The sequence below is a fragment of the Mercenaria mercenaria genome, chromosome 1 (genome assembly GCF_021730395.1).
Source record: "Mercenaria mercenaria strain notata chromosome 1, MADL_Memer_1, whole genome shotgun sequence".
Classification (NCBI taxonomy): Eukaryota; Metazoa; Mollusca; class Bivalvia; order Venerida; family Veneridae; genus Mercenaria; species Mercenaria mercenaria.
The window spans coordinates 56,673,481-56,687,002 of NC_069361.1; the positions used below are offsets into that span (position 1 = coordinate 56,673,481).

A 13,522-nucleotide genomic window follows, 5' to 3' on the forward strand; every position below is an offset into this window, starting at 1 on the left:
ACAGATATTAATCTATTCTGTCCATGTATTTTCTTTATTTCGTTTCGGCAAGATACATGGACAGGCATGTATTGAAGCTTTAAAAAGTTAGAAATTATGTACAAACCTCTTTCTCAAAACAAATGCTTTTTATGACATGAGTGATATAAATAGTTAATATTTACTTCATTATTCCTTATAAGAGTTGTTGTATGTAAATGTTATGTTTGTATATATGTATATAATGTATATGATTGATGGTGTATGGGCCGGAGGCCTAAATCACAATAAAGATTTGTTTGTTGTTTGTTGTTTGATTTGGTACTATGAATGTAATAAGAAAACAGAGGTCTTCGTTAAAGTACATCCAACACAAATATTAAACAGGTCTTGTACAATACCAGTGTAACAAAGAATATTGTACTTCTGAGTTTTTCTTTCTAACCTACCAGGTTTGCTTAAACAGGTAAAAATTTAAAGCCCCGTCATCTCAACTCGGGATCAACGCCATCTTTCTCATTGAAAAAAAATGTGAACAAAAAAGATCAAAGTGGGATTAGCATTGCAAGGGCATAACATGACATTCTACGAAACGAATACCTTAGTACAGGTATCTAAGATGCTACACTGGTCTGGTGGGTTAAATACATAACGTCGATAACTTGAAATTGATCTTGAAAAAGTGGTTCATTTTAGTTTATTTACATGGTTTTTAATTTTCCCACGACTTCTCGGCGATCCGTGATTCACTGCAAAAGGTATTACTGCGCTGGATGAACGGTAACTCTAATGATACAACGGGAGACAACATAGGTGTCAGCACGTGTATAATTTTTAAGAAACTATCGATGTCTATAACTTCTTATCAAATAATGAATCCTATTCAAAAAATTAGTCTTCAATATCTGAAAATTATTAATTTCTATGGACCTCAAAAAAATATTACTTACAGCGGACCATTTTCCGAATCGAAGTCATTTTCGCGTTCAGTTATGAGGCACTTCCCTTATACTTTTTGACAACAATAACAAATACAAAATTAATTAATAAAGTCACATATAAACTGACTGCTGCCCAGATCAGTGTAAGTATAATTGCTAATACAACATTCTACTTGTTCATTACATTATGAGATTAAGTTTTCCTTGAACTGCATTATGAATTAATTATGTTTAGATGGTATTGCATTTACAACTTGTCTGACCCCGATTTTTAACGTGAATGACAGCAGTCTCGTGCAACACGTGGAAACAGAGTAATTAAACGTATGGTGGAGATTTCAAGGACGCATTTTAAATGGCATAAAAGTGAGGATAATTGTCTTTTTGTCGAGTTTTGATCATAGACATTTCTGCTGTTTGGTATTAGTAAGTTTTGTGAATGAGATTTGAAAGTTATTTTGCACGTATTCACATTGATCCGACCTCTCAACCAAATTTCATACCATATTTTAAAGATTTTTAAGAAAATACATTTTCAAAAGTTTGTTGAATATGTTTCGATTTTTATGTGCATTGTATTTCGTGAATACCAAGTTGAAAATTAATAATGGAATCATTTCTAGGCCCTTATTGCAAGCAACTCGACTTCTGCAACCATAATCGTTTAATGTATTGAGGGGAATATACTCTTTTAGTTTTGCAATGTGGCCTTCCTTGTTTTTTGCTTACAGTATGCAAACTGAAAATAAAGATAGTGAACTTATTTAACTTTTTTTCTTTATATTAGAATCTGTAGGATATTGATAAATGTTTGGCAAGGTAAAGTGCTATCATTTTCACACAAAAATCATTAGTTGTGGATTTTGAATGTTCACAATGAGTCGTATGTAATTCAACAAAAACTTGAGTTATTTTCATCTTCAATTTAGTTAGCATTCCTTTGTGTACTAATAACTGTCGAAACAGTGCCCATTTCATGTACCGAAACGTTGTACTTTTTTGCAGATAAATTTTATCATACCCCACCTACTTCTTTCTAATTTCAATGTCTGCGTCCCCTTAATGCTTTTAACCCAAAATAAATAATTACCCTACTTTTTCAATAAAGCAAGTGTCAGACATTTTAAACATTCAATAGTAGAACGGTAGACTGACCTATTTAAAGCTAAGAAAACACCAAGACGGATAAAGGATTTAAAATCTTTAGCTTTAAGAACTACACTCCTACCAATCGGTTTCTTTGAAACTCTCTGCTCCTGTTTAAAGCTAAACGGTATTAGCTATGTCTGCGCGTGGTCGAGGTAGAAGAAGGAGGAGGGATGAGTCTGACACCCCTCAACAGGACAGAAACAAGCGCCAGAAACAAGATAAAAGGTAATGTAATATTTCCTATTAAACTACTGATACTCTTATTAAAGTCGTTAATTTCTGCTTATAATAAGATGAAACTCCATCATACATGGTTTATTCTCTTTGCTAAAAATACTCTTTGCGATATTTTTGTTTCAATAAAAAGTAAGTTATAAATCCTATTCGAATGCAACTTGAACATAGCTTTTACTTCATCCATCGACCTAGCATTAACTTCACCTATGGACAAGACTTTTACTTCATCTATGAGCATATTTAACCTATTTTCAAAAATGATGTTTTTCACGTTTTCAAGGAATAACCACAAAACAAATTCATGGCTGAGATTAAATAATACGTTCTTAACCACATGTTTATCAAACTCTGAACCCATGACATTAAATGCGTCATTTGTTTCATCCTCAAAACGGTTGTCAAGGCGACAGTACTCAATTTTCAAAATTATCCGGTACGTAGTATATAATCACGAAGCTGACTGGTAATATAGGACGGTGAACAATGCTATATCGAATCATTAGTTGTCAATAAAAATGTGAGTGAGATCATGTTAAAATGAATAAGTATTATTTAGGTAACGTATATTTGGTTTATAATTGGTTCGCAATGATGTGAAACTTCAAATTTTTCACAGCTTCACTCCAAAATATCTAAGACTTCCTCCAGTAAATTTTAAAACTCCATTGAATTTCTTTTAACAGTACCAAATAGATACAAGTTTGTCTTTAAAACTGTATCCAAATCAAAAGACTACAAATATTGAAGAGGAATCTCATGTGTCAGTAAGTGAATTACGAATTTCTCACTGTCTTTTCAGACATGATAAAACTGAAAAAAGGTCACTTCACATGTAGATATGTAAGATACAATGTAGAACAATACAAATTCCGTCTATAAAATTTAAATGATTTTAACAGGCTAGACACTTGACTATACCCTACAGTTTATTCAGTGCCACCAATCCGCGTCAGGGTGCGACTGTCTTTAACTATTTGTGGGACTGATCGTGATATTACTAGATTGTTGAAACTTACATTTTATATTGCTGTGTAACTTGTTCCTGGCCATTATAACCACCCTGTTTCATAGCAAAAATGTTGTGTAAAACAAGACATGTACTTTGCTCTCTTTCAATGGTAAGGATGGGTGTAAATTTGATAAAAGCTGACTTTTAAGAAACTAAACTTGACGGGCCGTTGTTCAAATTGTTGGGCATTGTATTCCAGAATTTAAAGCATAAAAAATATAGATTTATCTTCACTGCATGCCAAGTCATTTTATGAAGCATAAATTTTATATTGGCAATGGGCATAAAACACCCATCTGTGCAGCGGGCATCACATGCAACTAACAGTTTTCCTATTTCAAAGGAATAACTACAGATCAAAATGGAAAGGAGCAAACTATTAGCAATTAACCATACAACAAATGTACTTCGATCATGATATTGTTTATGTCAAAAGATTCATCCCTAAAACGGTTGTCACGGCGACAGTCCACTCAATTCTGGAAATTCATACATCATGCCACATCGTATCCAAATCGCTAGTGTCTATATTAGTTACTCAATAAAATGACAAGGTATAAAATTGCTTCATTGTTACACATCTCTGGTATAATTAGGTTTCGACATCTGTTTTCCAAGTACTGGATGAACTGTAATAAGAACCGGGTAATCGTATACTATAATTAGTATCGAAATAGTAGGAACTTTTATAAAATACTTTTTCATTAAAACGTGTTTCTTATTGTAAACTCTCTTTGAGTATATAACTTTATTATTTTTCTGATGTTCTATGCTGAATGACCACATACTGAAATACCGAAAAACGCACATATTGAGAAAAAAACAACCTGAAATAGCTTTGTGTTTAATCTAAGTGTTAAAAGGCAGGGCTTTCATGTATGAAACATCAGAAAAAAATAGTATGATAATTCCAAATAAACCTATTTTGCATCTATTTCTCATTTTTTGATGTAAAAAAAGTATCAAAAACTTTTAATCGTACCAGAACTATCGGATGGGAAATGGTCTAAGTAAGAAAATGAGAGCCCACAATCAGAAATAAGAAAGTTATTGCAGTTTTTTTTTCCGGAGATTATTATGAATTACGCGTATGAATATAAAAGTGATTTGGGTTGCACGCTAGGACCGTTAAGCCATAAAAATACTTAGATTAATACTATTATAAACAAACAATTCCAAAATTTAAGAAATCTGACTGATTTTGCCGAGACTTTCTTATTTTAAGAATCTCTCGTTCGTCATTTCTGCATTCATAGTGACGCCTATTTCAACTTGTATTATGGTCCAAATATTTTAAGAATACATAGCCAGTGTCGGCGGAAAAATCATTTAATCTTTTAGCTAAGGAAATGTGTTATTTTAGTATTGAGATACTGACACTATAAATACAAAATGTATTCGAATTACCATTTGGTAAAGGTACATTTATTTTGTGCAAAAAGAATGCTGAAAAAAAATCGCTCATTAGCAACCCTGTTTCGATTTACAATAAATGATAGCTATTGGGGTGCAGTGTTGATCTGTCATTATCCCAAACGTTATCAAAGTAATGTTTGCTTATAAAAGAATTTTCAGATGAAACTCCAATTTCTGGTCGTTTTCTATTCACACACACTTACGAAAATGTCTGTACTGGTAGTGATTCAGGAACAATGTGTTTCATTTGAATTCAGACATTTGTGCTTTATATGGCATGTTTTTAGATACGATATTAATTAAATAAAAGCAAATTGGTTAACATGACATCTGTCTATAACTGTAGAAATATAAAGGTAGAGGAGCCATTTTCTGGTGTAAATCTTACGTTCTCCTTTCGTTTTGAAATTTTTGGTTTTGAGAACAAAACCACTTAAAAATGAATCCTGTTTATTTGGAATGACATGGGTAAAATTATTTTTCTTATGTTTATGCATGTGTAAAGCGTGCTTTATCACGCACACATTTAACATTCGTGGCTTTATTCAGTGTGTGTGGGTATATAAATGCATAACAACGAGAAAAAACAATTTAACCCTTTAATGAACTATTTTGCATTGCCTTTTATGTTGTATATCGTAGTGTTTTGTTGTTTTTTGTTGTTGTTTTTTTTTTTATTTGAATGCCTGACAGTTCCTGAAATGTTCGACGGTTATTTAGTACTTTTTTTCATTTAATTTCAAAACATATCTCAAATAAAAGAAGTTTCCTCACATCTGCAGGATATTGGAATCAACATTTTTGTCTGTCATGCATTACTGCTTTCCATTTGCGTATTAATGCATTTTCACTACGCAGATTAGCAAATGTATCTTTATTACGTTACATATCAGTTACTGTAAGAAAATAGAATACTGTTTTTATGCTATATATTACTACACCTCAAGTAAAAACAATGTTAAGTCAGGGATTTATTTATGATATACATGAATGCTACATTTTGAACTACCTCAAGTCGAATATCACCCATCCGTCAAAATACGTGTACCGGCGCACAGGCAACTGACTGTATACGCTTATAATGAATTAAAAAGAAATGCGTGTTTGTTGCTCATGAACAATTTTAAGGCTAATTTTTTAGTTTGTTCAATATCTTAGGATTGGGTTTCCGGTATAATATAACGAATAGCGCACACTTATATTGTCAACCTGAGAAAACTTATAACACGTGGGGCGCCTTGGTTGGTATTACTTCACTTACTTGCTTTTAACTACACCCTTTCATTTTAATAAGAGTATATAATATTATGTACAGCGTTGATTCACCATTTTGTTGAACCATTTTTCCTATTCACTATCATTATACTAAGATATTAAATATGCTGTACATGTTTTGTGAAATGCTTTAATTTTCTTTACCTTTATACTGTTTTGTTGTTGTTGTTGTCGTTGCTACAGCAGTTTCTGGTGGTGTTGGTGGTGTTTTATGTGCTTAATTGACAAGCGCCTAGATGTGCAGTACACATATAAGTGTTTCAAGTTCTATTTTAAATCGTAAACGAAAACAAAATCTGTTTTGTCGGATCAATGAAGTTGTACTTAAAGATGCAGATCACTTTTATGACGGCATTGTTAATGGATTATTCTATATTAAAATAACACGGGTTAATGGCGAAATTATCCGATTATATCAACATCAATAACTATCAACTATCACTGCCTTTGTCAAACGTCAACACTGATCAATTATTCATAATATAGATGAAATTGTTATTGCTGTACATGCAAATCACTTTGTATCGTTTATGATCAAATCGTGGGAGCTCCTAACTATTGTCATATAATATTTGGACGCTAATTGTAATCAATCGGGTATTTGCTCAATCGATCAACTGTAGGCAATTTTCTTGTACCATCATCGATTGTTACTGTATAAAAAGGAAAATCTCATCAAAACATGTCTGGCTATATGGTTAACTGGGGGCATAATTAGATTGCTAGGAAAATATAAATTATTTATAGGCTAACTGCAGGAAGTTCTATATTAGGTGTTAAAAGGAGCGTATAACTTTACCAGCATATTGTTTCTATTTTGAGATATATTTCAAAGACTGTAAGACTGTACAGCCGGAAATTGAAATATGCTTCTGTAATTTTAGTGTTAAGGTGTTGTATCCAGCTACTGTAATGCTGAAATGTTATCAAGAGCCTAATTAACAAATGTAGTTAAAAATTCATATTATAAATTATTTATAGGCTAACTGTAGGAAGTTCTAAGTTAAAAGGAGCGTGTAAGTTTACCAGCATATTGCTTCTATTTTAGGATTTAATTTAAAAACAATAAAATTTTGCAGCCGGAAATTGAAATTTACTGAAAGGCATCCAACCCTAAAAATAATACTTGTATCCTGCTACTGTAATGTAGTTAAAACATTTTACATCGGCGGTAAGTTTTTTTTTTGGCTGCTATCTAACAGTATTTATTTCAATACAGTAAAGACAGTGCTCGAACCCGGGAAAAAAACAGTCACTGTATGTAACTGATTCAGTCCCTAACTTCTACAACTGGTCATATTTACATTTGGTATGAAAAACATGTGCCATAGTAAACATTATAACAAACGACTTTATTTACACTTTTTTAAATAAAAAGAAAACAATGCCTTACCGGTGAGACATAAGTGAATCCAGATCTTTTGGCGATATCCCTGGCAGCATTTTCACCCCCCTCGGTGATTTCCACCAACCAGGAATTGGTAAGGATCTCCTGATCACATGATGTCAAGCTGAAAATACTGAAACAAGCTAAACTTAAGACGATACAGTAGGCTCTGGAAATCCATGATTCTATTTCCACCATTTCAAACAAATGGTGGCGACCTGTATGTTTTATTCTTAGAGTGATCCGTTTTTTTCGTTCGATTTTTAATCCTAAACTTTCTTTAAAACATATAAAGGTTATTTACTGTTCCTTGATCCTTTGCTGTTAAAGAATTAATGTCATTTAACACACAGTATGTTGTCATCTAGCAGTTGACTTAAAGCATACCACGTGACTATTGACGTCTTTGGAATCTGTCAATTCCATTAGAACGCATGCGCATTGGGTCTGCTATAGAGAATGTGTCAGGCTTCGGCGCTAGCAGTTATCGATATTTGAAGACAATTGAACACAGAAGCACAATTGGGAAGAAGAAAATCGATTTACTAACGATCTCCGTAGCCGATGACGCAGGATTTCTTGTATTTATAAGCATTTATATCAGTGGACAGTTCCAGGTCAGACAGCGATCATTTTGTATTATAATCTGATTTTCTGTTGTATTGAATTTGACGGAACATGACAGTTTATATTTTCTCTGTATATGAAATTAATGCTGTTACTTGAGATTAAATGGGATTTTATGTCCTAGAGTGCTGCTGTAAAAGGTAGCGGAACAAATGTCTTAAAAATATTTCACAATTCTTTAAGTCTCGCATTTTTAACTTAAACTATGTTGGTTTATTTTTTGGGGGGTGGGGGGGATTTGGTCTTTCTTTCTTAATTTTTGGAGGAAAATTATTCATAAATAGATGAATCTTGTAAAAAAAAACTTTTAAGATAAAAGTAAATGAAATAGCCTAGTCAGTTCTTAATAAAGCTTTATAAATCACACTTATAGATCACACTTCAAGATACCAGAAATATTTAACATTAAATATTAAATATTTATATGAATATGCCAAAGCTATTACACAAAGATTAGTTCTACATGAAGTACATAATTCCTTATGCAATGCCAGTTAATGATGTGCTTAGAGACGCAGTCGGACAAGCTTCCCGCATTTCAGATTTTATTCTCAATGGGAAAAAGTAGTAAAAGCACATTATGTATGCGTCCATACAAACCCATGAGAATAAGCTTTATTGATGCATGAATATCCCGACTTCAGGTTTCCCATATAAAGCCTACTCGAACTGACGAACAGTTTATTTTCTCAAACAAAAAGTAATTTTTCAAAGGCAAAAACGTTCCGTTAGGTTTTGTACGCTAACTGCATCTGTTTCTTAGATATTCCACAATTGTTGCAAAGAAATGGTCGTTTAACATGAATCTTAAATTAAAACGTTAAAGGTTGAACAGTTTATTTATTATGAATAACTAGACTCAAATACACCATACATAAATGTTTACAATGACAAATAATAAATTGTTCAAAGTGAGACTATTCCCTACAACTTTCATGGCGCCTAATTAAAAAATCTTCGTAATCGTTCGGTTGTATCCTTTTTAATTCGTTTTCTTCATTGTTTATTTTTAATTTTATCGAGAAATCGTGGACGATTGCGACGATTTGAAAGAAAACTAATTTGTGCGCACTTAAAAGGCTTTTACACATCTTATCAAATTGAGACGAAAAATGAAACTAATCAGTTAACAGAACTTAATTAAAACCAGAACTGTCGCTGTATATGCATGTCGACCGCCGTATCTACGACTAAAGGCCTTTCAGGGGGAAAAAAAGACAAAAGAAATAATTGTTAAGTCTCTGGCGAAAAGACGTCAGTATACGGTGTATGTCGTGTATGTTTGTAGAAATAACGTCCTTTTATTCAATCATTTAAACATCATTCTAACATGATGATAAAATCATGTTTATTTTTGATAATAACACGCTATTGTTTGACGTCATGTGAGCCTACTAGTAGCGCTTCCTTATTTGAACTACTATTGTACATATAAGACAGAATCGAAATGTATGACAGAAGGCAGTTATAATCAATTTTAACACTCCAAATCGGTTATACACTGCGTAGATCTACGGGACGCATAACCTCTTCGTCGTGTCGTGTTTAAATTGATTAAAATACGCTTCTGTTATACATATTCTTTCATTAAATCATTGAAAGTCAAACCAATAAAAGTAAACCAGGGCTACTATTATTTAGTTTGGTAGCGTTTTATGCTGCGATGGCATCTTCTTAAAGCATTATTCAAATTTTGTAATAGGTCGGGTCCAAACAGTGAGCTGGAGTTTTTATATAAAAAAAATAAAATGGTTAGTGATCCCATCATGTTATTCATTTGAAACGTTTTTGTTTCCTTTAAAAATCATTGGTGTCTAGACAGCAACTTTTAAAATAGAATACAATTTTTGAATTAAAATCCAAATATCCATGACATGGCCAAAGGTTTAGTGAGTTCCTCGATGACACAGAACTTCAGGTACAATGTAATTTGTTTCTGAAAACGGTTTAAAATTGTTGGTAGATTATACAAAGATCACAGACTATTGATTCGAGATATTGGATAGATTCTAGTGAACTGCACAAATTGATTAGATTTGGACAGAATTATAAATCATTATTCACTATGCTAGATAAGCTGAGGAAAACTTGAATATTGATGACTTAACGTCCCTGTTACATGTATGACATTACCGTAAAGTTCTGCATTAGTACAAATATTTACTTATTCGTAGAAAAAATAAAAAATGATGTATATAAAATATAGAATTGACAGACATTGTTCAGCAATTACAAGACTTAAGTTATCTATGGTGACTTACTTCTGCCATGTCGAGTTGTCGTCAACTGTTGGCCTGGCAAAGACACGATAACACGACAGCAAATAACATGACAAATACAGAAAGTGCAATTATGTCATGCTTTCTGTCGAAGGGTCAAAGACATGACACTACGGTGGCTCGACAAATAATGTGTGACAGAAGAACATTTTCATAACCGCCAACACGAAAATCCAACAAAAAAATATGTCGAGTTGGCGACCTTTATTTGTTTTTGTTTGTTTTTTTCGTAAAAAATCGGTCGAACTCTCGTTTCTTCGCTCCGTTTTCGGAAAATTCTATGTAGTTAGAATGTATTATGTGTAATTGTGAAGGGTATGTTCCAACGGAAGATGTGTTGTTCTGTTGTACTGTCGTGTTGGCGGAGCGAAGATACGATATTACGATAGTTCGATAGATTTTACATGAAAAACAACAACAAAGGCTGCCCAATCGACAGATATTTTTGTCAAGTTTCGTACTGGCGGGTATATATGTCGTTCTGGCTCCCTTAATGTAACGGGATGTCGCGTCCCCGCCACGCTGAAACGACAGTGCGACAGAACGATTTTTCTGTATTTCTCGAGATGTCGTGCTGTCGCGTTGGGGTTGCGATGAGAAGACATGACAATGTGGCAGCTTGACAGATTTTACACTAAATAACGACAAATAAAGGTAGCCAACTCGACAGATTATTTTCGTCGGGTTTTCGTTTTGAGAGTATGATAGTGTCGTTATGGATCCTTTAATTTGCCGAGTTATCTTTTTGCCATGTCTACTTTTTGCATTTATATTTGTAGTGTTGTAATGCTGTCGTGTTTTCGTGTTTGCCCCACAAACACGACAATTCAACATGGTGGAATTTAACCATCATACCTATCATTTCAAACGAAAAATATTTTTAAAAGATTAAAACGATACAAAGCACAGATGTACTTAAAGTAAATGTGAACATTATGAAATTTTTAGGTGACATCAATATCTATAGAAATAACAAAGAAAACTTGAAACTATCTTGTAGAAGGAATTTCACATTTAAACAGTGCCTGGCACATCTGATGAAATATACATTGAGAATAAGAAAATGTGAGGAAAACTAATTAACTGATATGAGACAAATGATTTTTATGACACCTCTTTTGAGAGGAGTGCAATATTGTATAATATCGGAGAACACCATTATCTTGTCAAATTATATAGTATATGTGAAAGCCATATATATTCAATCATATATTTGGTGTACACCATTGTTTTGTTGTTTAAATTTAACAATACCTTAGCGTCTACTCGTACTATTTCTATCTTTATTTGTCAGCCTATAGTCACAGAGTGACAATATCAATTCGGTCTTGTGAGATATTTCTTAAAGATTCGATAATTACTGTTATTTGTTACCAAGGGAACCACACGTTAGACAATATCTTGCGTGCCTAAACATTATCTGTCTATTATCGATCATCATAGGCTAACAGCAACTATACCCTCCGAGGGTTTAGTTCATTAAAACACTAAGATATGCAAATTGGAAATATTTCCTTAAAGTATTGGTGGAAATTATATATCAGTCTACAAATTTGACAACGTTGACCTTTCGTTCGCTTCAGACAATTTTCCTTGAAGTACAAACGGTCTGTTTTAACCAATAACAGCTGGAATATACTTCTAAAAGAAAAGATCCAGGTGACACTTCTTGATTAAAATATTTTGCAGAAATTATAATGTGACGTGGTTGATTAATCAGATTTTAATCGAGTAATATATTTGTTCAAAACTTTAACATCTTATCATTTACACTAATGGGATTAATTGTTGTTAAATTTTCTCTGGAGGTATTTTTTAAAATTTGATCTTTCCTATCTTGGATGCACAATCTATATAGAGTTATTTTAGTACAAGTATAATTTTGATAAACATACTTAGCTTCAGGAACGATATGAGTAAAAGAACTATTGTATTATTTTTGTCAAAGAGTTGAATTCACAATCATATATTTAGCCGAAATTAATTCACGTTTCTATCTTAAGTGCGCAGCTAAAACAAATTGGAAATAAATCATTTTAAAAGCTATACGCAATTTCAAAACTTGCCGTCTTCTGGAAGAACCCGATGTCTATCAAATGGAAATGTAAAACGAGAAAACAATAATTACAGTTGAAGATAACAGAAATTCGACTTAAAACAATAGTTTGTGCACGTTTTGTGGGACGGGACTTTAAAATATCTTCGAGATAGCTGGGACATAGAGATAAATGAGTTCGAGATAACGAGTTTCAACTATAAAATGAAACTGACAGGAATTCTCAGCTTTTTGGATACTTCCATATTAAAGGGGGTAATTAACTTTTAAAAGAAAAGCAATAAAATATACATTTCATATATGAGCCGTGCCATGAGAAGACCAACATAGTGGGTTTGCGACCAGCATGGATCCAGACCAGCCTGTGCATCCGCGCAGTCTGGTCAGGATCCATACTGTTCGCTTTCAAAGCCTATTGCAATGAGAGAAACCTATTAGCGAACAGCATGGATTCTGACCAGACTGCGCGGATGCGCAGGCTGGTCTGGATCCATGCTGGTCGCAAACCCACTATGTTGGTTTTCTCATGACACGGCTCAATTATGTATCTAGCGTACTTGGTCTGTTGTTCCTTAAATAAATCTTTACAATGTAATAGGTTACGTATATGGAAAGTGTTGCTTAAAATGTTGCTTAAAGTGACTGACCACCTCTTGGGGGCATTGTTCAATTTTACATACACATGTTAACGTTTTATGTAAGAAAATGCCATTTTGCTCATGTTATAGACATTGTTTGGTGGCTATAAGATAAATCCTGACATGTGAATGGCTGTCTGTGTTTGGTTTTGTCTTCACTGGTTTGGTTGGATATCTATCAAATTCTCATGTTGGTCATTAATTGTAACCACACCCTTGGTATCACATACAGTGTTATTGCAGCGTCTAGAAGAGACGGACTTGTAGAAGGGAGTGCAATATAACGTCAACAATGTGTGAGTGTTACCAAACGATATCAGGTAAAAAGGAATAATAAATCAAAGATATGAAAACCCAAACAGGAGTTAATGTAGAAAAAAAAAAGAAAAACAGTCATAGTTTGAAAAGATAACTGCTTATTTATTTTGATTTTTTTAAAATTCGATGCAGCCGGAAGTTTGTAGATAGTGAAAATTAAGGTTAAAATACGTATACTGGCAATAATGGAATACAAATTAAGGCAGGAAAT

At 33.0% G+C, this 13,522-nt stretch overlaps 1 protein-coding gene across 1 annotated transcript in view; it reads right to left on the bottom strand.

Annotated features, from left to right (window-relative positions):
- Positions 1-7,797, bottom strand: part of LOC123536670 (neuroendocrine convertase 2-like) — a 34,007-nt gene extending 26,210 nt beyond the window's left edge. The window contains exon 1 of the mRNA XM_045320019.2: positions 7,400-7,797. Coding sequence (XP_045175954.2) covers positions 7,400-7,591 — 192 coding nt within the window. The 5' untranslated portion in view covers positions 7,592-7,797. The remainder of the gene's footprint in view (positions 1-7,399) is intronic.
- Between the last annotated feature and the right edge of the window lie 5,725 nt (positions 7,798-13,522).